The sequence below is a fragment of the Aquarana catesbeiana genome, linkage group LG03, assembly GCF_042186555.1.
Source record: "Aquarana catesbeiana isolate 2022-GZ linkage group LG03, ASM4218655v1, whole genome shotgun sequence".
Taxonomy (NCBI): domain Eukaryota; kingdom Metazoa; phylum Chordata; class Amphibia; order Anura; family Ranidae; genus Aquarana; species Aquarana catesbeiana.
Genome location: NC_133326.1, coordinates 320,294,817 through 320,320,434, shown reverse-complemented (window position 1 = coordinate 320,320,434; position 25,618 = coordinate 320,294,817). Strand labels below are relative to the sequence as shown.

General features: G+C 42.6%; 1 protein-coding gene across 5 annotated transcripts in view; it reads left to right on the top strand.

Moving 5' to 3' along the window:
* LOC141132231 (C-terminal-binding protein 2) overlaps nt 1–19,130 on the top strand; it is a 38,731-nt gene extending 19,601 nt beyond the window's left edge. For all 5 annotated transcript variants that reach the window (XM_073620410.1, XM_073620406.1, XM_073620407.1 and 2 more), the window contains 4 exons: nt 9,488–9,618; nt 9,716–9,843; nt 9,962–10,082; nt 13,356–19,130. In XM_073620410.1, the coding sequence (XP_073476511.1) occupies nt 9,488–9,618; nt 9,716–9,843; nt 9,962–10,082; nt 13,356–13,518 (543 nt within the window). In that variant the 3' untranslated portion in view covers nt 13,519–19,130. The remainder of the gene's footprint in view (nt 1–9,487; nt 9,619–9,715; nt 9,844–9,961; nt 10,083–13,355) is intronic.
* Nucleotides 19,131–25,618: the final 6,488 nt, after the last annotated feature.

Sequence of the window (25,618 nt, the reverse complement as noted above, 5' to 3'; positions counted from 1 at the left end):
AACCGGGCAAAATGAGTCAACACAGCATATCTTGGGAGATAACAAAACAGGCCAACAAGCACAGACACATATAGAAATGTTGCATTTGATGGCCACAGCCAGTGTAACCAAATACAATTTGCACAGACATATTGGGTGCAATAAGAGTCTTTGTACATGGACACAAAGAGGGCTCCTAAAAGGGAGTGATAGTTATGATCTAGTCAAGGTAAGCCCATAACCTTTCACAAGGGCCAGGGAAGACCATCCTGTCTGTAGACTTTGTCATATCAATAAGAAACATATTGTAGATATGAGTAGATGTGAAAAGATAGAAATTGACAATATGGTAGGATAGAAAGAGAAAAGAGAGGGGGGAAAAAAAGGGGGGAAGGGTAACGGGAACTCGGAGCTGCCCCAAAAGCTTACGAACTATAGTACATCGGGTCTCCAGTTACCTATCCCCAGAAAGCCTGTCAGTTAAAGGAGGCAAAGTCAGAGGAGTACCTGAAATAAGTCCATACAGTCCATGTTAAATTATTGGTTTCTGACTTGCCATTTTCCCAGGAGACCATCTGCTCTGACACAATGTCATATTTAAATGGTTTCTCTTTTACAGTCAGAGATATCCCATGGCTTTTGGACATCCTGAAGTAATCGTTTACATTTTGTAAACCGTAGAAGCAATTACCATGTTCAGAATCTTTTATCATTAACATCATCTAATGAAACCCTACTTTATCTTAAACTAGAGACATTTTATAGTGCATCCTGTAGATATGAGTATATCAGAAAGGAGTAATATAATAAAATAAAGGCAATAAGGAAAACTATTAAAAGAAAATTAAATAGTAGCAACGTGTTACTCCTTTTTGTCTGTGTTATGATATAATACAACTGTCTTCCTTAAAGCTTGTTTACATTGAGTGGTGAAAACCACAATACAGAATTGACATTTGCCTTTCGGTGCATAATGGGGAGAATGGCAGACACAAAGTCTTGGGCAGTGAAAAGTTACAAAGTAAAAGTGCACTAAACCATCGCAACCTTTCATATTTCAAATTTAAGAACAGTGAAAGTTGAAATCCTTTTTGTTCTCAGATACTGCGTTTGGTCCCTTTTTGATTTTGTCTGGCAAGCTTGACTTTGTATAAGCTTTGATTTCTGTGAGAAATCCTTTTTTGTGTCAGTGAGATCATGGAAAATAATTCCTTTCAAATCTAAAACACCTTTTTTTAATTAGCAATAATTTACACCCATGCAAAAATGTTTAAAAGCTCATTTGTGTGTGTTTTTTTTTTTTTTTTTTTTTTATTTTTTTTTTTACAAATTCTTTAATTAGCAAGGAAGCAGTTTCAAATATATCTATTCAATAAAAAAAATGAATGAACTACAGCCATAGATGGAAAATACAACCATGAACTTCTGGTAGATTTAACTGCTGAACAGTATAGTAAACAGGGAATGGTAACATGTATAGGCTGAGTGAGGTAAAGCAATTCACTATAGCAGCCAAAAATGGGTCCAGTCCTGAAAGGGGGGTGTGAGCAAGGCCTAAAACAGAAAGGTCTTGAGACCGGAAGTGAGCACAATTCAATAGCAATAATAACATGGCTGCAATGAGGGCAGATAAAATGCCTATTCGCGGCAGAGAAAGAACTGCTAGGATTTTTTTTTTTATAAAAAGGGAAGGAGGGAGGAAGAATAGTGATAAGTGAAACAGGAAAAGAAAGGGAGGGAAAAAAACTTGTGGTTTTTGCTTGTCACCTTGACAAATTCAGAACAGTTTTTGGCCACTCTTGAAGGACAGTGTAGAGTAGACAGTGAAGGATAACCCCTTACTCTGCATTCATTTTCAAGACTGCCACAGTACTTCAGTGTTTTGGTTGGGCAGTCGTTTTCAAGGTGTTTGATTATAGATATTAGGGGTGCACATCTTCATTGGCCTCACGATTCAATTGCGATTATCATAGCTTCAATTCCGCGATGCATCACGATTACCGCCCATATTTTTATGTGGGCTTGTAAGATGGCTGGCAAATGGTGGCGAGGCAGACATGAGAGGAGAGACAGCGTGCTGGGATGACGTCAAGAGATGCGTGTGCGTGCGTGTGTGTGTGTGCGTGGGGGGGGAGTGTACAGTATATAGGTGGGGGCAGCGGAGTGTACAGTATATAGGTGGGGGCAGCGGAGTGTACAGTATATAGGTGGGGGCAGCGGAGTGTACAGTATATAGGTGGGGGCAGCGGAGTGTACAGTATATAGGCGGGGGCAGCGGAGTGTACAGTATATAGGCGGGGGCAGCGGAGTATACAGTATATAGGTGGGGGCAGCGGAGTGTGCAGTATATAGGTGGGGGCAGCGGAGTGTGCAGTATATAGGTGGGGGCAGCGGAGTGTGCAGTATATAGGTGGGGGCAGCGGAGTGTGCAGTATATAGGTGGGGGCAGCGGAGTGTGCAGTATATAGGTGGGGGCAGCGGAGTGTGCAGTATATAGGTGGGTGGGGGCAGCGGAGTGTGCAGTATATAGGTGGGTGGGGGCAGCGGAGTGTGCAGTATATAGGTGGGTGGGGGCAGCGGAGTGTGCAGTATATAGGTGGGTGGGGGCAGCGGAGTGTGCAGTATATAGGTGGGTGGGGGCAGCGGAGTGTGCAGTATATAGGTGGGTGGGGGCAGCGGAGTGTGCAGTATACAGGTGTGGGGGGGCAGGGGAGTGTGCAGTATACAGGTGTGGGGGGGCAGGGGAGTGTACAGTATACAGGTGTGGGGGGGCAGGGGAGTGTACAGTATACAGGTGTGTGTGTGGGGGGGCAGGGGAGTGTACAGTATACAGGTGCATTTGTAGATGGGGAGGGTTGTACAGTAGTATACATGTGGGGGGGGGGGGTGGGCGCATAATACAGCTGTGTAGACAGGTCGGTGTCCCCTTGCAGTAGTTCCTTTTATCACACATGAGGCAGTCAGGCTGTGTGATGAGGTGACTCGCCGCTGAGGACGATCAGTGTGATGAGTACGGGGCTCCATCCCAGCTCCTAACATCACTAGACACTGACCCTTCTCTTCTCTATTACCGACCACAGACTCCGCCCTCTTCCTGACTCTGGACCTCCCAAACCCGCCTCCTAGGCGACGTCATACGGAGCTACTTATTCTTCTTTCCACCTTCCTCAGAAGTCACAGGACTCCACCCCCCGCAGTCCTCCGTCCCCCCAGCCCCGCACTGGATGACATGCGGAGAGGCAGGGCGTGTCAGGATGACATCAGTTGGGCAATCGCGATTCAGCTGGTCTTTGCATCGATGCAAAATTTTTGAAGGCTAAATCGCGATGCATCGATGCGACGATTAATTTAAACACCCCTAATAGATATACTGGAATAATTAACCACTTGCTGACCATGTGGGTGGCTTGTACAGGCATAATTGCATATCTGTATGCCGGCATTGTCTCACGGGTTCAGGACACGCGCATCCCCCTGGCCGACTCCCTCTGTAATTGGATGCATTGGAAATTTGTCAATGGGTCACAGCCCAGAGCCCAGATTGCCTGCCGTACTATCAGCCACACTAGAAGTTGTTAATCTCCGGCATTGCACGTATAAAAATTCCAGTATGAATGCAATAGTTTGTAGACGCTTTATCTTTTACACAAACCAATAAATATACTGCTTTGTGTAAAAGATATAGCATACCATACCAAAGACATGAAGCCGAATACATTTTGGGATAAATTTATGACGAAATTACCGTAGATTTTTTTTTTTTTTTTTTCTTTCTTTTACTGGATATGTTTTAAAACAAAGTAAAAAATGTGTTTTTCTCAAGTCGTCTTCCAGGACGGCACCCTGAGAGATGACTGGTCCACCTGACAGGAAACACAATCAATCAATAGGTTAAAGGCCCCCGCCCCTCCCGATGCTCCTCAGTTTTTGATTGTGTTTCCCCACAGCGAAACCGTTTGTTATTTTTCTGTTGACCTAAAAGCCTGGGGCTGGTGGTCTCCCCCTGGGAGCCGGACCAAACGCCTGGGAAGCCTCTGGGTCCGGCCGGATGGTTCTCATCCTTCCTGGGGGGTTTCCCAATCCGTGTCTCGGGGGGGGGGGGGGAGGCAGCAGACCGTGCTTCTTTCCATGGAAGAGCCCCCCCCCCCCCGAGTGCTGAAGAACCCTGGGTGCGGTGGTGTACCCAGAACTTCAGGGGCCAAATTTCCTGTTGCCCTTCCTTACCTGTGCGGTGGCCGCGCAGTTGCAGGAGTTGGTGGTTTTCCTTCTACTGGCTACAAGACCACAGGAGGTGAGTCTGGGACCCGTTCTGGGGTCTGGCCAGGGCTGCCATTCGTCCGCCTGTCCACCGACCGTTCACGGGAGGTCGCGCGGCAAGAAGCTCTACCTGGAGAGCTTTTCTTCCAGGGACCTTGCTGAGTGTAGCTCAGCACCATTTTCCTGAAGATCAGGAAATTACATCACTTCCTCCTCTAAGAGGAGGGAGTGGGAAGGGCTGCAGCAGGAAGTGACCTCAGGTCCTGTATCACTTCCTGTCTTCGGCAAGATGGCGGTGGCGAGTTGCAGCCAGCATACAGAGGATATAAAAAGCCACAGGGAACAGGCGCCCATGTCTCCTCTGCGTTCCTGTATGCAGCACCTCCAGGGAGAGATTGGAAGTAGCATGGAACATGAGAAGGAGAGACCTGCAGGGTCTGCGGCCATGGAAGAGACCACAGGGGGTGAGTCTGACCGGCCTTCGGAGGTTTAGAGGGGGAGGGTACCCCAACTCTTCTCCTCCGACTCTCACAGTGTATGCCTGTGTGTTTTTTTCAGGGGACGACGCTATTGCCCGTGAGGTTGCCAGCCGTCCTGTGAAATCCTCCACCCGCTCTAAACGATGTGGGAACTGTAATGACAGGCTACCCCCAGAACATCCAAAGCCCTTCTGTTTTAAATGCATACAGAAGTTGACAGGGAAGGAGACATCTCAGATAATGAAGGAATTTCTTACTGTGCAAACTGAGATGCTGTCCACCTTAAAGTCTTTTCAGGCCACCCTTAAGCCTAGGGATTCAGAGGCTCACTCTAGTAAGGATGCCTCTTCCCAGGAGAGCTCCGCCTCCTCTAGGAGGTATCGGGTGGAGGTACTGAAGTATCCACTCCCCCACGATTCAGAGGAAGAGTGTGATTTAGAAGTTCCTAATCAGGAGTTTTCTGATGAAGGGGTGGTGGACAGCCAAGAGGAGGATGGGAGGGAGGAATCCAGGTCTAGCAGACATATATTTTCTGCCGACGACATGGAAGATCTTCTGAAAGCTATTTATGCCTCAGAAGAGATTCAGGAGCCTGCTGCACAGGTGTCCGCTCAGGATAGGATGTATAGAGGCTTGATTAAACCTCAGGCCAGGGTCCTTCCGGTACATTCCGCCCTTAAGGAAGTCATCTTAAGGGAATGGAAAGAACCAGAAAGAAGGCTTCTGAAATATAAAACCTGGAGCGTAGATGCCCCTTCTCTGAGGAGAATGAGGAAAAGTTTTTCAAAACTCCTAGACTAGACGCCTCCTTAGCACAGGTCTCTAAGCAGTCAGATCTTTCCTTTGAAGATACCGGTAACTTAAAGGATCAAATGGATCGCAGGGCTGAAACCATTTTACGCAGAGCCTGGGAAGCTAACGCTGCGGCTATGAGCCCCGCATTGGCCTCAGCTTGCATCGCGAGGAATGCCGACACGTGGGTCTGTAAATTAATGGACCACGTATCCCGAACCTCAAAATCCAAGGAGGTCCTGGATTCTCTGGAGGTCATAGGGAATGCTGTCGCATATTTAGCAGATGCTGCGGTTGAGACAGTGCATACAACCGCTAAGACAGGTGCCTTACTAAACTCAGCCAGGCGAGCCCTTTGGGTTAAAACCTGGGATGGGGATAGCTCATCCAAGACCCATCTATGTGGTCTCCCTTTTGAAGGGACGCTCCTTTTTGGTGCTGGCCTAGATCAGGCTCTAGCCAGATCTACCGAGAAGGGGAAAAAATTTCCTACTAAACCTAGGAGAGAGAGGAAGCGGTTTTTTCGTGGCCCCCAGGCAAGGAATCGCTTCTCAGAGAAAAAGGTCTCCCCTAATAGATGTTGGGGCGCAGGAAAAGACAAACAAAAAACTGGCGTTCTCTTTTCCAGCCAGAAGTCAGTTGACAAGACCCCCAAATGACTTTCCGGTAGGGGGCAGACTTTCCCACTTTGCCTCTCAGTGGGAAAGGATCACCCAAAGCCCCTATGTACTTCGGATCATAAGAGAGGGTTACAGATTGGAATTTCTCTCCCCTCCACCCCCCAAGTTTCTCTTGACCTACCTTCCCAGGGATCCCTGCAAGGTGGTAGGAATCCTTCAGAATATAAGAGAGCTGGCCAGTCAGGAGGTTATAATACCTGTTCCAGTGGACCAGCAGGGTCAGGGGTTTTATTCCCACATTTTCGTGATACCAAAACCCTCAGGAAGGTATCGTCTTATTATAAATCTAAGGAACCTCAACGTTTTTCTTCGTTACAAGAAGTTCCGCATGGAGAGTGTCTATTCCCTCAGGAGACATCTCCTCAAAGAAGTGTTTATGGTGACCTTGGATTTAAAAGACGCCTACCTTCATGTTCCCATTTTTCAGGGCCATCAAAGCTTACTGAGATTTGCGATCGCCTCTCCAGAGGGAGTGCAACACTGGCAGTTCACAGCCCTCCCCTTTGGACTGGCATCCAGTCCGAGAGTCTTCACAAAGGTCATGGCCGAGGTGGTGGCTTTTTTGCACCTCCAGGAAGTGGCATTGATTCCCTACCTGGACGACATTTTGATTTACAGTCTAAATCGGGATCAACTACTTCTGGATCTATCCAGAGTAATGCAGACCTTAGAAGACCTGGGATGGATTGTCAGCAGGGAAAAGTCCTCACTGACTCCTGCTCAGACAAAGTTGTATCTAGGTTTCCTGGTGGACTCCTCAGAACAAAAGTTAATTCTACCTCAGGGCAAGGTAGAGGGCCTCATATCAGCGGTCAGGTCGCTGTTACAGGCAAGCACCATCTCCTACAGAGGTATCATGAGAGTTCTGGGTCTAATGACGTCAGCTATCCCAGCAGTTCCTTGGGCACAGCTACACTCCAGGCCCCTCCAGCACTTCCTTCTATCCTCTTGGGACAGAAGAAGAGACTCTCTGGACATAGAGATAGCCATTCCGGTAGAAGTAAAGAACTCCCTTCACTGGTGGCTCCTTCCTCAGAGGCTTCAAGGGGGCCTCCTTTGGAGCCAACTTCAGCCTCTCAGGTTAACTACAGACACAAGTTCCTGGGGGTGGGGAGCCCACCTAGAGGTACTAATAGCTCAGGGGTCCTGGAATTCAGAACAGAGAAGGGCCTCCTCCAACTTTCGAGAGCTGTTGGCCATAGGAGAAGCACTAAAGGCTTTCGAGGGAAGGATCAGGGGCCAGGAGCTGCAGGTCTTGTCAGACAATGCCACGGCAGTGGCGTTCCTGAATCATCAGGGGGGTACCAGATCTACAGCACTCCTATCCCTATCTGCAGAGATCCTGTCCTGGGCGGAAAGTCGGGTTCCTTCCATCTCCGCAGTCCACATAAAGGGGACATTAAATGTAAAGGCAGACTACCTCAGTCGGCAGCCGATTCTGCAGGGGGAATGGGAACTGAATCCAGAGGTCTTTTCCCTGGTAAGTCGGCAATTCGGCGTTCCAGAGATAGATCTCTTTGCCCGCAGGAAGAGCAGAAGGGTAAAGAGATTCTTTTCCCTTGCTCGAGAGAGAGGCTCAGAGGGGATAGACACGTTGGCACAGGTCTGGGACTTCCGACTCTCCTATGCCTTTCCCCCTCTGGGACTACTTCCGAGGGTCCTTCAAAAACTGTTCCTCTCGAAAAGCAAGTTGATTCTAATAGCCCCTTGGTGGCCCAAGAGAGCCTGGTTTCCAACCCTGCAGGGTTGGTCCATAGCCCCACCGCTTCACCTCCCGGTCCGGGGCGATCTTCTCCTTCAGGGTCCTGTCCGCCACCCAGACCCCAGCTTCTTCAAGCTGACGGCCTGGCTCTTGAAAGGCAGAACCTGCGGGAGAAGGGGCTGTCGGACAGAGTAGTGGATACACTGCTCCTTAGTAGGAAGCCAGTCACAAGGCGTATTTACGCCAAGACCTGGGCGATTTTCTCTCGCTGGTGCCAGGAGAGAGGGACTTCTCAAAGAGAGATCCCTGCTATCTTAGAATTTCTCCAGGATGGAGCAGATCTAGGTTTGGCAACCAAGACCCTTAAGGCGCAGGTTTCAGCCTTGTCCTGTTTCCTTGAGAAACGTTTGGCATTACACCCCCTGATCAAGAGATTTCTCTTGGTCAGGGAGAGGTTGTCCCCTGTTCAAATGTCCAGGTGTCCTCCTTGGGACCTTACACTAGTACTGGAGGGGTTAACAAAGGCCCCATTTGAACCGATAGATCAGATCCCCCTTAGGATCCTGACCTTTAAATCAGCCTTTTTACTAGCAATCACCTCAGCTAGGAGAGTAGGTGACATTCAGGCTTTTTCTATTAAAGAACCATTTTTTTCTTTATTCGAGGACAGGGTTATACTTAGGCAGGACCCCCTGTACCTCCCTAAGGTAGCATCAAAGTTCCATAGGCCTCAAGAAGTGGTGCTGCCTTCCTTTTTGTAGTAACCCCAAAAGTGAAGGGGAAGTTTCTTTTCATTGTCTGGACGTCAGACGCTGTTTATTATCCTACCTAGAAAGGGTTAAAGAATTCAGAAGGTCCAGCCATCTTTTAGTTAATTTTTCTGGCCAAAAGAAGGGCCAACAGGCATCCAAGGCTTCTATAGCTAGATGGATTAAACATACCATGCCTATGAGCAGTCAGGTAAAGCAGCTCCTAGAAATCTTAGAGCGCATTCCACGCGATCTCTGGCAACCTCCTGGGCGGAAAGGGCTGGAGCTTCGTTGGAGCAGATATGTAGAGCCGCTACATGGTCAAGCCAGAACACGTTCCTGAGGCATTATAGAGTGGAGTTACTATCTCCTCAGGACCTGGCATTTGGCAGGAAGGTCCTGCAAGCGGTGGTCCCGCCCTAAAGGTAGGCCTGAGCTACTTGCTCTTCTCTCAGGGTGCCGTCCTGGAAGACGACTTGAGAAAAGAACCAGTTACACTTACCGGTAACGGTTTTCTGGAAGACTTCCCAGAAACACCGTTACCGGTAAGTGTAACTGGTTCTTTTTGTTTGTTTTTTCTTTTTTCATCAATTTTTAGTCTTTTTTTTTTTTCGTTTTATATAATAAAAGGTAACAAAAAAACAATGGTGATCAAATACCACCAAAAGAGCTCTATTTTTGTGAAAAAAAAAAAAAAAACCTTCCGGAGCTTAAATGGTTAAACCCGTGTTGGTAAAAAATCCCTTGGATGTTTTTAGTAAAAACAATGTGGAGTTCTGTGCTTGCTCAATAATTGTGTTGTGCGCTCTCCTTACATTTTTAGTTTTTTTGTTTTTACATTTTATACAGATGAGGCAGGGTTGCTTCTTGGTAAACACAGCTCGTGGAGGACTTGTGGATGAGAAAGCGCTAGCCCAGGCTTTAAAAGATGGCCGAATCCGTGGTGCTGCGCTGGATGTCCATGAGTCTGAACCTTTTAGGTGTGTATTTTTTGTTTTCTAAGCTGATATATTTATTTTTTCACTCTGATAAATAATGGCAAAGCATTACTACTCTGATTCAATGTCCACCTTTTAGCTTTTCTCAGGGATCTTTAAAAGATGCCCCTAATTTGATCTGTACCCCACATACTGCTTGGTACAGTGAGCACGCTTCAATTGAAGCCAGAGAAGAGGCAGCTAAAGAAGTTCGTAGAGCCATTGCAGGTATATATAAAAAAAAAAAAAAGAAAATGTAATTGTTAAAAAGTATATGCAGCATTGTTTAATATTTATCGTACTTTATTTTCTTTGAGCATGGACTTTGATTTCCCCTTTTTTGCAGGTCCAATTCCAGATTGCTTGAGAAATTGTGTAAATAAGGAGTATTTGATGGCAGCTGCACAGTGGTCAGGAATGGAGTCTGTTCATCCAGAGCTTAATGGGGGGGCAGCAGCAGGATATAGGTAAGTGGAATTCAAGTAGTTATCTGGAAATATTAATTTAGTGTAGTCCACTACCCCTATGCGTCTTCATAATAAAACATGCAAGCTTCCATATCATGTGAATCCATTCATTTTTAAGCAGATTTTATGTACTTATCTGAGGGTCATCATACATGTTAAAATTGGGCTGTACAATCAACTTTAGGTTTACCATATTTATGTAATATAAAGGCTTTCCTAAAGTATCCAATCAGGCAGGGCCCTTGAGCTACATAGTTCATGGTAGATCTAAAGGAGATTGTACAATCAGATTGTAATGTGTGGTGAGCTTTAGTTTTCATATTGAGATTTCTTGTAGATTAAAAGGTTACAAGCATATGATAAACTGATAAAACCTGGTCAATAGAACTTGTTTGGTAAACAGTAAAAATTATTTCATTCTGGTGACATGAATATTTTGTTTTAACCACTTGCTGACTGCACACTGTAGTTCTACTGCTACAGTGTGGGCTGGCTGCGCAGAAATCATGTATATAATTGTGATTCTGCATTTCCAGGTATACAGTTAACCTTTTGATTGCCCCAAATGTTAACCCCTTCCAAACAAGTGTCATTAGAACAGTGTCGGTGTATATTAACAATGATCACTGTATTAGTGTCACTGGCAGTCAGTTCCCACAAAGTGTTAGTGTCAGATTACCCTCAGTCCCGCCATAAGTGGCTGATCACTGCTATTACTAGTATAATAAAATAAAAATTCCAGTATATATCTCATAGTTTGTAGACACTATAACTTTCGTGCAAACCAATAAATATACACTTATTGGGATTTTTTTTTTTTTTTTTAACCAAAGACGTAGCAAAATACACTTTGGCCTATATGTATATTATCTCACAAAAATCTAAATTTCTTCACACAGTATCTCACAAAAGTGAGTACACCCCTCACATTTTTGTAGATATTTTATTGTATCTTTTCATGTGACAACACTGAAGAAATGACACTTTGCTACAATGTAAAGTAGTGAGTGTACAGCTTTTTTTTAACAGTGTAAATTTGCTGTCCCCTCAAAATAACTCACTACACAGCCATTAATGTCTAAACCACTGGCAACAAAAGTGAGTACATCCCTAAGTGAAAATGTCCAAATTGGGCCCAAAGTGTCAATATTTTGTGTGGCCACCATTATTTTCCAGCACTGCCTTAACCCTCTTGGGCATGGAGTTCACCAGAGCTTCACAGGTTGCCTCTGGAGTCCTCTTCCACTCCTCCATGAGGACATCACGGCGCTGGTGGATGTTAGAGACCTTGCGCTCCTCCACCTTCCGTTTGAGGATGCCTCACAGATGCTCAATTTGGGTTTAGGTCTGGAGACATGCTTGGCCAGTCCATCACCTCTACCCTCAGCTTTTTTAGCAAGGCGGTGCTCGTCTTGGAGGTGTGTTTGGAGTCGTTATGTTGGAATATTGCCCTGCGGCCCAGTCTCCGAAGGGAGGGGATCATGCTCTGCTTCGGTATGTCACAGTACATGTTGGCATTCATGGTTCCCTCAACGAACTGTAGCCCCCCAGTGCCGGCAGCACTCATGCAGCCCCAGACAATGACACTCCCACCACCATGCTTGACTGTAGGCAAGACATACTTGTCTTTGTACTCCTCACCTGGTTGCCGCCATAAACGCTTGACACCATCTGAACCAAATAATTTTATCCAAGTTTTTCTTCCAGTAGTCCATGTCCTTTAGTCTGCTTGTCTTCAGCAAACTGTTTGCGGGCTTTCATGTGCATCATCTTTAGAAGAGGCTTCCTTCTGGGACAACAGCCACGCAGACCAATTTGATGCAGTGTGCGGCGTATGGTCTGAGCACTGACAGGCTGACCCCCCCCACCCCTTCAACCTCTGCAGCAATGCTGGCAGCGCTCATACATCTATCTCTCAAAGACAACCTCTGGATAGAACGCTGAGCACGTGCACCTAACTTCTTTGGTCGACCATGGCGAGGCCTGTTCTGAGTGGAACCTGTTCTGTTAAACCGCTGTATGGCCTTGGCCAACGCGCTGCAGCTCAGTTTCAGGGTCTTGGCAATCATCTTATAGCCTAGGCCATCATTATGTAGAGCAACAATTCTTTTTTTCAGATCCTGGTTCTTCTGGCATGAGATGCCATGTTGAACTTCCAGTGACCAATATGAGAGAGAGAGAGCAATAACACCAAATTTAACACACCTGCTCCCCATTGATACCCGAGACCTTGTAACACTAACGAGTCACATGACACTGGGGAGGGAAAATGGCTAATTGGGCCCAATTTGGACATTTTCACTTAGGGGTGTACTCACTTTTGGTGCCAGCAGTTTAGACATTAATGGCTGTATATATGACTTACTACTTTACATTGTAGCAAAGTGTCATTTCTTCAGTGTTGTCACATGAAAAGATACAATAAAATATTTAGAAAAATGTGAGGGGTGTACTCACTTTTGTGAGATACTGTGTGAAGAAATTTTGATTTTTGAATTGTTATATTGGATGTGTTTTATAACAAAGTACTATATCTGTATAATTTATTTTTATTTTTTTTCAAAAATGTTTGTTTTTTTTTTTTCTTTCATTATTAAAAACAAGTGGTGCTCAAATACCACCAAAAGAAAGCTCTTTGTTGGAAAAAAAATGATATAAATTTTTGTTTGCGTACCACGCAATCCCCGGTTAAAGTAGCGCAGTGCCAAATAGCAAAAAATGGTCTGGTCATAAGGGTGGTAACATTTTCCAGAGCTGAAGTGGTTAATGCATTTTTTTTTAAGGTTTTCAGAAGTAAAAGTGAAGTGAGGGATTCTAAAACAACATACATACTCGCCTCCATGCTGCAGTATTGGTCTGATGCAGTGACATGAGAACTGATTACTCAGTTTAGATGTCAGTCACCCCTCTCTGCTTTGTCCCGCCAGTGCTCACTGGAGCACTGGACTGGAGAAGGGGCAGGAGCGACTGGCTCAGGCTGTCCGCTGTGAGGCTGAGCCAGCTGCCGGTCAGGCTTCTGGGTGGATCCCTTGCTTGTTAGCAAGGAAGCTGTGTCAGATCAACATTTCACTGGACCAGCCAGCAAGGAAGCAACATCAGGAGAAGGTGTGGTCTCCTAATGATCCCGAAATTGGCAAGTTGTTGCTAGTGTGACATGCGCCTTAGGCATTACTATTGATTATTTTTTGAGAATCTCTTTGCTACTGCTGTGCATTTCCTACTGGCATAGTTGGAGCTTCTTTCTCATAGTTTTGATGCTATCTCTCATTGCAGGTTTCCCCCAGGAGTTGTTGGAGTAGCTGCCTCGGGACACCCAGCTACAGTGGAAGCGCTGGTGGCTGCCTCACACCCGTTAATCCCCACTGTTTCTCACACTCCGTCACCTGGACAGACCACCAAACCTGACCCAGACAGAGAGATTCCTACTGACCAGTAGCAATACTGTGTCTAGTTTGATCTCCTTTGTTTGTTTATTTTGTTTGTTATGCTTTTTGTTTATTTCTTTTTTTTTTTTTTTTTTTTAAACCACCACTCCCATATTTGTGCTCTGTTTCCCCCTCAGTGTAGTTTGGGGGTCAAGGGCAGGAATCCCAGGTTTTTTCAGCAGCTTTACCCGGTTGATGGAATCAGGCTGCAAGCCCTGAGGTGTATCATCTCTCCTCACACCGGAAAGGAGAATGTTCTTACCAATGTCTGGAAACCTTTAGATATAATGCCTTTCAACAGATCTATTTTTTAACTGATTTAGTTTTAAGTGAAATATGATACGGGTGGGTTGTGCTTCTGTGTGCTGGGGTATGCTGATCTCTTCTGCTTCCTCTAGTACAAGACATGCCCAGTTGTCTCAGGGAGCTGAGGCATCACCAAATTTTTTTATTAGTAGTAGGTGTCTGCATGTTAACCCCCTTAGTGCTGGAGGACCTGTAATGTGTTCTTTTATAGTCTGTTGCTCTCCTCTTTACCCAAGGGTTGACTAAGGCGGTGGGTGTTTATATCATCTGTTTTATAAGAGAATTAATCTTCATCAAGGATTTATGTGAAATGATTTAAATGATTTGCAAAGTTTCTACATTGGATTCTAATAGTCCTTGTTACCATCTCTGTGTAGAAGGAAATGGTAACACCACAATTGGTGTTTTAATTGCACACCAGCTGAAAGCCTTATGATTTTTTTTAAATGCTGAGCATGGGCATTCATTCAGTTGTTCTTCACCATTAAATCTTTTTGATGTGCTAAGAGTTTAACAGCATTGTTTCAGGATTTTTCATACTCAATATTTTATGTAGAAGTATAATTTCCTAGCTGCACAGGCATTTTATTAAAGAAAATCATCGCTGAAGATGGGGTGTAATCAGTGTATGTAGGTGTTTTTTTTTTTTTTTTTGTTTGTTTTTTTTTTTAATTTATTATTGCACATCTTAACATTTTCATTTGCCACAGGATATTAATGAGTTAATGTCCAAAGCATTTATTTGATTTTGTATAATTGGCTATATGGATGTTGTAGCTGCTCTTTCCTCTAGCCCAGGGGTCTCCAAACCTTTCAAACAAAGGACCAGTGTACTGTGCTTTAGGAGGGCCGAATTGTTGCCAGCTGTGGTAGGAAATGTCCTAGGCCCAGCATTGGTGAGAATAAATGTGGCTTCAGGGTTGGTGGTCAGTAGGAGGTGGAGTATTGTCCCATCATTGGTATCAGTGGGAGGAATAGTGCACCATCATTGGTATCTGTGGGAGGAATGGTGCCCCATCATTGGTATCATTGAGAGGAATGGTGCCCCATCATTGGTATCAGTGGGAGGAATGGTGCCCCATTGTCGGTGTCAGTGGGAGGAATAGTGCCCCATCATTGCTATCAGTGGAAAAAGCAGTGTCCCATTGTCTGTGTCGGGGAGGAATAGTGCCTCATATCATTGGGAGGAATAGTGCCCCAAGGGCTGGCTAAACGCTTGCAAAGGGCCACATCTGGCCCTTGGGCTGCTGTTTGGAGACTCCTGCTCTAGCCCATACTCGTCTAGCTGTGTAAAGGTGGGACTGGAAGTCCTGCTGGAGAAACAAACTGTGCCACTGACAGTACTATGACTTAGGACCTTTTGTTAGGCTAGGGTTACACAGACCATTAAACTGAGAAATTCAAAGTATATTTAAACACTAACATTGAATTCCCCTTTTTGCTTCCTTTTTGGTCTGGTAAATATACAATTGAATTTTTTTTTTTTATATCTGTTTAAGAAGTGCAAAAAATACCTGTTGATCCTGCCAGAAAGCCAGTTCTGTCCTGTGCACTCTGCAGTGTTAACAAATGTTATCAGGAAGTGTTTAGGACCACATGTCACCTCCCCCCTATGTTATGTAGAGGGAGGGTGTTTTTGTAGTCCTAACACACTTTCTTTCCTAGGATGAGGATGCCGTTCCACCATGGGTACATTATAGTGTTGTCCCCCTAGCCCCAGGAAGTGAGTTAATGGCAGTAAAAGAGTAAAAAAAAAAAAAAAGTAAAAAAAAAAAATCCTGAAAAGTGGAAAAAACAATACAGCCACCACATTTAAGGACTAGCTAGCTAGAATATATTATTATATTTGTTCTTGGTTTCAGATAAGCTTGTTGGTAGTTCATTTAATTTGTAGCACACTGAAATCAATGTAATGCTAATAAGGTAACTGATAATAAAGAGCTTTATTTCCATTGTAGCCCTAGCCTTGGGGCCCTCGCATACTATTGTGCTGCCCTAATGCAACAGACCTGAATAGTGGCTAAATGGAGGGAAAAAAAAGACAGCTCAGGGGGAGCCACTGTACTAACTATCCAACGTTAGTACAGCGTTCTTCCTTGCTGTTTTATTGTGTTCTGACAGGGGGGCACCCCCCCTGCCCCCAGACCACTTATTGGGAGATGATCAGCAGACCTTTTTCTGTCATGCCCCTTCGACAGAAGCCAGACAGACAGCCGCCTTCTGTCGGACCGGCTGCAGCACGCACAGGCCGAATGTTGGTCAGTTGCTATTGAACCGGCCATGCCACTCGACATTTGGCCCGTGTGTACTAAGCTTTATTGTCCTCGGCATGTGAAAAGGTTGTACGTGTGTTAACAATTCTGAAGGGAAGACCATGAAATAGAAATGAGATATAAGAGGGGGAGGTGCTGCGCTAACCAGAAGAAAGCTATAAGTCTCTATCTGTGATCAATTTATATATACTAAATAGCATAAAATCGCATCATAAATGAATAAATCGCATAAATATGTGTTGACACTAAAAACATTCAAATCGTGATAATCAACATCATGTGTAAGTGGATAAAGGTGTAAAACACTTCTTATTGTAAATATCTCTAAATCACGTTAAATGCATAAAATCAAAAAAACAAAAAACATATCCTTATAAATAGTGCAAAAAAAATACAAAGTGCCAGTACTTTTAGGTGATCTAGATATCACAAATTCAAACAAATCAATCCAAAGCAGTATGAATAATAAACGGTATAAATAAATGTCCCAACAGTGGTGATATAAAATCTACTGTGCTGGCCTGCAGTTAAATGACAAATGACATGCCAGTAGGTGCAGCAAACTTAAAGTTAAAGTTTTTAGTGTCAACACATTTATGCGATTTATTCATTTATGATGCGATTTTATGCTATTTAGTATATATAAATTGATCACAGATAGAGACTTATGGCTTTCTTCTGGTTAGTGCAGCACCTCCCCCTCTTATATCTCAGTTCGATTCTGGGTTTGTGTCTGACCCTTGTTTCGGTGCATGCAGCTGTCCAGTCGCATACGTGCGTTTTTACCTTTTTTTGAGTTCTTGTCTTCCCTTCTTTTTCCAGTTGGGTAGCGCAGGAATATTCCTATTACATGAAATAGATATGTTCTATTTTTGGTTCACTGGCATTAATGGTAGAGTTGGATTCCCTTGTTACTGAATATATATTTATTTTAGTTTTTTTTTTTTTTTTTTTTTTACTGAAATTTTCTGTTTATATTTGTAATCGTGTTAAGACGATTTATTGGCTCCTCAATTTCTCACAAATGCTAGTCTACAATTCAAAAGCAAGAAGCCATTATCTGATTTTACATAATTTTAATTTAAAATATTTAACACCAGTTCTGTTTTGTAAAAGTAGTTAGCAGAAAATTGCGTATTTAAATGGTTTATACTACTCCCTGTGGAATCTGGGGAATCAATAAAACGTAAATAGTTATTTTTTTATTTAAATGTACAAGCATCTGTTAAGGTTTGAACGTTCACCAAACTGACCAGAACTCTTAGTTGGATACATGGTTGGTTTTCAAAACCTTTGATCTGCCATGAAATCTGCATACAGTGTGCTTGTCATGGTGGTTCAGAGACCGCAGAAGGCGAGGGTCTGTTTTTGAATTGGATTTGGCCATGACTTGGAGCATAGTGTTGTGCTAGTTCATTCTGTAGATTTCTAGGTGCTCTGCTTGTTTCTCCAGCAGGCTTCAATCCACGTTGTGTGTAATGGAGCTTTTGTACTTGCAGATATAAAGTCATAATTTATCAATACGCATCTCGGTAATCTTTGAGGTAAAGCTGTGAAAACCACCAAAGAATACCTTTTAAGGTGTACATGCCTAAAGTTTTCTTTTCACAGGTAAATGAAATACAAACCTATTATATAATTTCATAATAACTACATCCCACATATAGCACTTGTGCATTGCCAGTCACTGAGTTGCCTGATTTTATATAGTGGAGTTACAAATCTTTTAACACTATCTTCATACGAGGTTGATGGTTCATAATGGTCTTCATCAAAAAATAATTCTTCTTTCCAAAAAAAAAAAGGGTTCGTTTATACCGTGGAACTACAGGCTTTGTGTGTGTGCATGCACCAATGGGGGTACAAGAAAAACTGGCAGAGTTTCTTTCTGTTGCTCGCTTTGCTTAAAACAAAAAAAGATTTGGCTGATGTTCCACTGTACAGTAAATGATAGTACAGAACAAAGAAGTACTTTGACAAAAGTTAAAATTGCATGAAATAATTACAACGTACATATCAGATGTAAGGGCTTGTGTTGATTGGCAAATGCAGTGTGCTTTCAGATGTATTCCCCCTGCATTTGAGATCAGTTTAGAGATTCTTCTAAGATCATTCAGAGTTTAATGACAGGTGTATTTGACCTCCTGTTTCCCACCTTCTAGCTGCTTTTGCATTACTAGTGATTCAAATCATAAGAGAAACAGTTAACAGAAACAGTGAAGTGAACAAAATCCTCCAAACAAAGCCTTTAGGATGGCTCAGCTGCCGTGTGTCTGTGTCTGTTGTAACTTTTGAAGTCATCCCTTGTACCCTGCTGTCTTTTCTCCAGCCAGGAACAAGGGAGGCATTTTCTGAGTTATGCTAGGTACCACAACACAGAAAATCCCCTTTCCTGCAGCTTACTTGACCACTAGAGCCAAAAGCTTCAGCATCTGTATGATGTACTATGTTTCTGTAAACAACTTAGCAATTTTTGGCCTAATAAGCCCTTTTCATACTGATGGACTGATCGGGTCTGCCTGTCAGTTTTTCAGGCAGACCCGATCAGACCATCTATAGCTCTCTATGGAATGGTGGATGCCCACCGGCGTCTGGTGAAAAAAATACAAAAAAAAGGATGGGGATCCATTCCCCATCCGTCTGGCGGATCGGGTGACAGTCGGATGACCGCCCCATAGAGAAGAGCGGGATGTGTCTGCTCTGCATAACTAAGTGGACACGGACCTGTCTTCTGCCTGCTCAGCGGGGATCAGCGGACAGATCTCTCGCTGAGCAGGCAGAGCTGCTTGGCGGAGCCCACCGTGTCTGCAAGGGGCCTCAAGATCTGTCACATTATTTCAGCATACTGAAATGTAATGTATAAAGTACTTTTTCTATTTTAACCTTAATGCCACCATTACGAATAATTTAGGCGTCGTTCACACGGCCGTAAACATTTTACTGAAGTTATCACACTTGTGTTTGTAGGAGAAAAGTTACTGTGTAATGATCAGTAAAATACTTGCTTATAGATGCGTTTAAACACGTAAAGAAGCGTATGTGTACATAATGATGATTTATTATCTTCTTTTGTTTAGACCTAATTTTCACACATACACGCGTGTATACTTGTATTTATACGCATAAGTGTGTAAAGCGCATGTTCTTAGATGTAGATTTTTTTTTTATTCTGTGTTAAGAACCTGCGCATGTTTACGCAACTTTGTGAATGGCTTCATTGATAACAATGCAGCTGTGTTCAGATTTGTAATTAATACTTGTATATGGTGTGTTTATTATTTTATTTTTTATTTTTTTACGGCTGTGTGAATGTAGCCTTACAATGCAAAATGTAATGTTACATTGTAACGTTATCTGGACAATTTTTTGGGAAACCTGCTCTTTTTTTTTTTTTTTTTTTTTTTAATTTGATGTTTCTATCAATTTATGCCCAAGCACTATGAGCCAGCACTAATGTGGTGGGTCTATGGGGATAGGCTGCAGAACACAAATCTTTTATTTGTAAGGTTTTTCTACATAAAAAGCTTTGTGAATCATGCACATATATGTAAAATATCCCATGCTTTTACAGACTTTGAGATACTGACCAATTTATTTATTATGCAGTAGGATGCAAGTGGTTAAACCTTTTACTGCGGTATGTTTCATTATATTTATTAATAGAAAAAAATAGCATAAAGTTATAAAACCCGCCCCTTTTCCCATTTTATTTTTTTTATTTTTATGGCTTTATTTCCTTTTCTGCTCAGCTGCATGTATGTTAACAAAGATATATTTCATCTAGTTCTTAGTTAATAGCTTGTTAAAATTACATTTTGGGGTTTTGGGGCTATGGCATTTTAAAATGAGCTTGTGTGAGGTAATTCTGATTCTTGGTAGATATAGTGGTTCTTTTTACTTAACAAGGACAGTAGACATCTTTTACATGATATACTAAAAAAACAACCACATTATAGAGTGTGTTTCCTATTCAAGTACTCCTAAAACATGTTTCTTTTTTTTTTTTGTAAATTATTAACCTGTATGGAAGACACATTTGTGTGTTGAATAAACATTGTCAATTGTGTTACTATGTACTTGGTACACCAGCCTATATTTTCTAGATAATTGAAAAAACAAAATTGCTTGTGTGCCTCCAGTATTTTGTGGATATATTTAAATAGTTTGCCTTTTAGTATGTTTATGATCAGTGTAATGGGTATTGGCAAGCCTTGGCAGCTTGCTACTCTTTGAACTATACCTGACATGATACTCTGATGGTAATATGCACGAGGGTAAAAAAAAAAAATCTAGTTTGGTATAATTGAAAGTAGTCTACATACATGATGCCTTGTAGACCATCTGATATCTTTTTAATACTATTTTCTAGAAAGGTAGAAAAAAGATTAACTGTGTAATGCATTGACAGTGCAGTATATGAATATTTTCTTATTTATCACACATTGTTTTCATTTTTCACACAAACTCTAAACTTTCCCTAAGTTATCCACTCAGATTGTATTGGCAATATGTACGTATGTTGGACACACAGGAGTTAATTTACTAAGACTAGAGAGTGCAAAATCTGGTGCAGGTGTACATGGTAGTCAATCGGCTTCCAAGTTTTTTTGAACAAACAGAATTTAGGCCCCTTTCACACTTGTGCGACTTCAAAGTCGCGCAATTTTACTGTGATTTCGCGGGCACGATTTTACCACAATTTGGGATCAGTACTGCTTTGTACGACTTTGCCACAACTTTGGCTTTAACATATGAAAACATACATGGTGTGAGGCTTGTGCTTACAAAGTCGTACTGAAATCGTGTCTATTATTCAGGTACGATTTGCATGCTACTTGAGGGTTTAACATTGAGGTCTATGGAGTACAACTCGCATGGAAGTTGGACCAAAGTAGTGCAGGGACTACTTTGAAGTCGGCACGATTTAAAGTTGTGCCAATATGAATGGTAGTCATTGAAAATCATGGAGAACGACTTGTCATACGATTTTGCAGTACAAAATCCTTGGACAAGTCGTATAAGTGTGAAAGGGGACTTAGAAGCTGGTTGGCTTCCATGCACAGCTGCACCAGAATTTGCGCACTCCAAGTTAAGTAAATCAACCCCATAGGGACAATAGTTTTGCCATAAAGTAGATATAGTAGATAACCCAAACCTGAGATGTAAATTCATATCTTGTTAAAGCCCAATTGATCATTCAATTCAAATACATTCTAGGTGCATCAAAACAAAAATGTGCATTATTTCAGTTTCTTTTTATTAGAAAGCAGCTGCATCCTTATTTTGAAAAGACTGCCCCCTGTTGGAATGCAGCAAAGGACACTTGGGGTGCAAATTCTGGTGCAGCTGTGCATGGCAACCAATCAGCTTTTAACTTCAGCTTGTTCAATTAAAGTGGAAGTTCAACATAAAACTAGAATCTCTAAATCTACTTTCATCCACAATCTAAGACTAACCTATCTAGCCCTGTAAAGCAAAAATCGCTATACATACCTTTTCTGAAGCCGATCCGGTCTGGTCTCCATTGGCGGAAGTTCTGTGCAGGAGGACAGCTGACAACAGCTGGGAAGTGACGTCACCCATACTTACTATGGGGCTTCCATTGTCGACTGCCTCTTACTGCACACTCCAACACGGAGAAGCTGACAGCGTGGGACCAGACCAGATCGGTTTCAGAAAAAGTATGTATAGCAGTTTTTGCTTTACAGGGCTAGATAGGTTGGTCTTAGATTGTGGATGAAAGTAGATTTAGAGATTTTAGTTTAAGCCTGAACTTCTACTTTAAGCGCTGACAAAAAAAAAACCTGGAAGCGGATTGGTTTCTATGCAGAGCTGCACCAGACTTTGCACTCTCCACCTCTAGTAAATCAACCCCTTTTGCTGTCTGTGTAGAAGCTGTGGACTCTGTGCAGTGGTCTGACACTGCCCCTGCTGCATTAAAGCTAGAGCTCCTAATCAGAACAAAGCATGGGCTTTGCTGATTGCAGGGTTAGACGTATGACTCAACAAGGGGTATGTAGGACCTTGGCAAAGGAGCACTGCTTTCACATAAAGAGCATGGGTCCTCCTTTGCAGTATGCTAACAGACGACTGGCTTTTCTCCTTGGGCTGTGGCTACTTTCTAAAGAAAATAAACACTTTAGACTTTGTACACCAATTGTTTTGATGCATCTATAATGTATTTTAGCTGATTTTAAATTGAAAGTTCAATTGAGCTTTAAAAAGGAATTCCATTGCATCTACTTGAGATCCTATCCTATAGTTCTCACAACTCTAATGCCTGGTACACACGATGAGATTATCGGACAAATGATTGTCCATTTTTTGTTTTGTTTGCATGCTAGTCTCATATTGAAAATGAAGAGGTTACTAGAGTTACAAAAATTCTCGTCCGACAATAAAAAATTGAAAGTGATGTAATGCATTGTATTGTATTTTCGTACAACTATAATCGTCCGATCTGGTATTGTACGAGAACATTTTGTGGCTCTCGAAAGCTGTGTACTAATGATCAGATTATCGTAGGGTCGTTTTGAAAGCTGTATTTTTCGTACGACTTTCTGATCAGGTGTGCGGGCCATAAGGCTTCACTGGGACTACACGTTGTTTCAAATGTCACCTGAAATAATGTAAGCTTGTAGTGTGATTGTATAGTGCAGCCATAAAATACACTTGTTCTTCATAGACACCATTGTATCTCAGTGATTTGCTTTATGTCCACCCAGCGGTGTTGGCAAAAGTGGGAGGAAGGAATGGTGATTGCATATTTTAGCCTGCCAGTTTCCTGTTTTATTCTTTTTTCCTTTTTGGTTGAAACATTTCAGCAAGTTATATGTAAATTTTGTTAGTCTGATATCATCATGTTTAGATTTTCCATTGTCAGTTCAAGTGTTTGCAGGTGTGCTAAATCTAAACGAACAATTAGCTCTTATAAGCAAAATAAACTAGTACGCAGCTAGTATGCAGCCGGAAATCTGCGAATTCCCTACCCCACTCTTTAGTGAAGAGTTGGGCCCTTCTAACAATGCAGAGCACAATATAAACAAGTTAGAGAAAAAGGTTGGTGCAGTTTGGTAGTGCGGATGTAATCATTTCTAACTGGGATGTCTGGGAAGCAACTCACCAAAGTCTTAAGGTTTTTTTTTTTTTTTTTTTTCCTTTTGTTTGTTTTTTTCCGACAGCCTCCCAGCACACAGAAAATAATCTCCTCGTGAATCCTGTGATATAACATGTATTTTATCCGCTCTCCTTTAAAAGGAGCCTTTTTTTATACTGTTTTAAAACCAGCTTCATAAATCAGCTCAATGCAAGACTTTGCGCGTCTCAGTATGACATGCACATAGCAGGTTTCTTTTTCTCCCATTCAAGGTTTTTGTGGATGACTAGGGGTTCATAAGTCCTGGTTACTGCAAAAAAAAAGCTTGTGTAGATAAGCAGAGGGCCCTTGTGATAATCTGTGAATACAGGCCATGCATTTAATATTTGGCTAATAGCTTTAATTCCGTGCATTATGGTAATTGGTTAGTTTCTCCCTATTTATGTGGGATTCTGTAATGTTTCATTATTTTCCCCAGAACTTCACATCTGATATGGGATTGATGATGAGGGTGAAAAAAGCCCCTCAAAAAGACGACTCCTTCCTGGAGCCTTGACTAGTTTCATTTTCCTGTATAGGTGATGTCCCAATCTGCATGTAGAGGATATTAGAACGTATGTTTCCCTGTACAGTGGCCCTACATCTGCAATGGGTGATCTTGTATTAACCCCGCATGGACTGAGCTGAGATGTGACCCTGTGTCCTAAAGGTGCAGTGTTTTGTGGTCAATCTTGTGTTGGTTTGTTACAGGTTATGCACAGCTGACCAGCTTTTTATAAATTACTCGAGTGTCAGAAATATATTTTTGTAGACTATGAACAATATGCCTTTTTCAGCTGGATAGCTAAAACTGTGAAACATTGAAAAGCTGTCTGTAAACAAGTGTTCTGTATTTTCATTGTTTGTTTTTTTTCCTTTTTATTTTTATTTTAATTCGTCTGACTGCAAATACTTTAATTTTTCACTTATAGTACTTAGAAAATGATTTGTTAGAGGATAGTTTTGTCTCCTAATCATTTCTCTAATATTTTAATAAAGTCCTACAACCAATGTTTTGTCTGGAAGATGATTCTTGTAAAAATGTTTACACTATGTAATAAAGGGAACCACTTGGGTTAGAAATTAGAAAGCTGCTGTAGATAGCTTGGGTTTTCAAAGTCCTGGGTTTTTTGTAACTGACCTGGAACTAGCATTCAACACTGGAGTTCAGACTTTTTAGTCTTCATTTGCTGCCTACTTTCTCACTTTGGTGTTTTCTTTAAAGGGGTTGTAAAGATAAAAATTTTTTCACCTTAATGCATTCTATGCATTAAGGTGAAAAAACTTTTGACCGTAACGCCGCCCCCAGCCCCCCCGTTTTACTTACCTGACGCCTCGAATCTTCGCTGCTCGTCCTCATTGCAGCTCAGCCTGGTCGCTGATTGGCTGCAGTGGATGGATTGAAAGCAGCGCAGCCATTGGCTCGCGCTGCTGTCAATCACATCTGATGACGCGGCGCGCCGGGGGGCGGGGCCGAGTGATACAGCGAGCGGCTATAGCCGCCGGCTGTATCACGGGAGCGTGCCCGCAAGCACTCACCACCGTGCGAGGGAGCTCGCATTAAGGTGGTAAATGCTTGCGGGGAGGAGCTGAAACAGCCGCCGAGGGACCCCAGAAGACCAGGTTCGGGGCCACTCTGTGCAGAACGAGCTGCACAGTGAAGGTAAGTATGATATGTTTGTTATTTAAAAGAAAAAAAAAAAATTACCTTTACAACCCCTTTAAGATTAACTCTAGGTTTTAGTAAACTCCAAATATTTTGTTTGTAATAAATGTAAAGCCTTGCGAGCTACCATGTTTGTTCACTGTGCCTTCTAGTACTGAAAAAGCAAAATTTCATATGTAACCAGCTGCTGACACTGTCCCATATAAATGTGCAAAATAAATTCAAAAGCAAAAAATGTCACGCTATATTCAAATGAATTAAGTCAAAACATGTGAATGTGCATAACCGTAACATATATACAGTATTTCACAAAAGTGAGTACACCCCTCACATTTTTGTAAATGTTATATTTTCATGTGACAACACTGAAGAAATGACACTTTGCTACAATGTAAAGTAGAGAGTGTACAGCTTGTATAACAGTGTAAATTTGCTGTCCCCTCAAAATAACTCAACACGCAACCACAGGACATGGTTCCAGTAATCCATATCCTTAGTCTGCTTGTCTTCAGCAAACTGTTTGCAGGCTTTCTTGTGCATCATCTTTAGAAGAAGCTTCCTTCAGGGACAACAGCCATGCAGACCAATTTGATGCAGTGTGCGGCGTGTGGTCTGAGCACTGACAGGCTGAACCCTTCAACCTCTGCAGCAATGCTGGCAGCACTCATACGTCTATTTCCCAAAGACAACTTCTGAATATGACGCTGAGCACGTGCACTCGACTTCTTTGG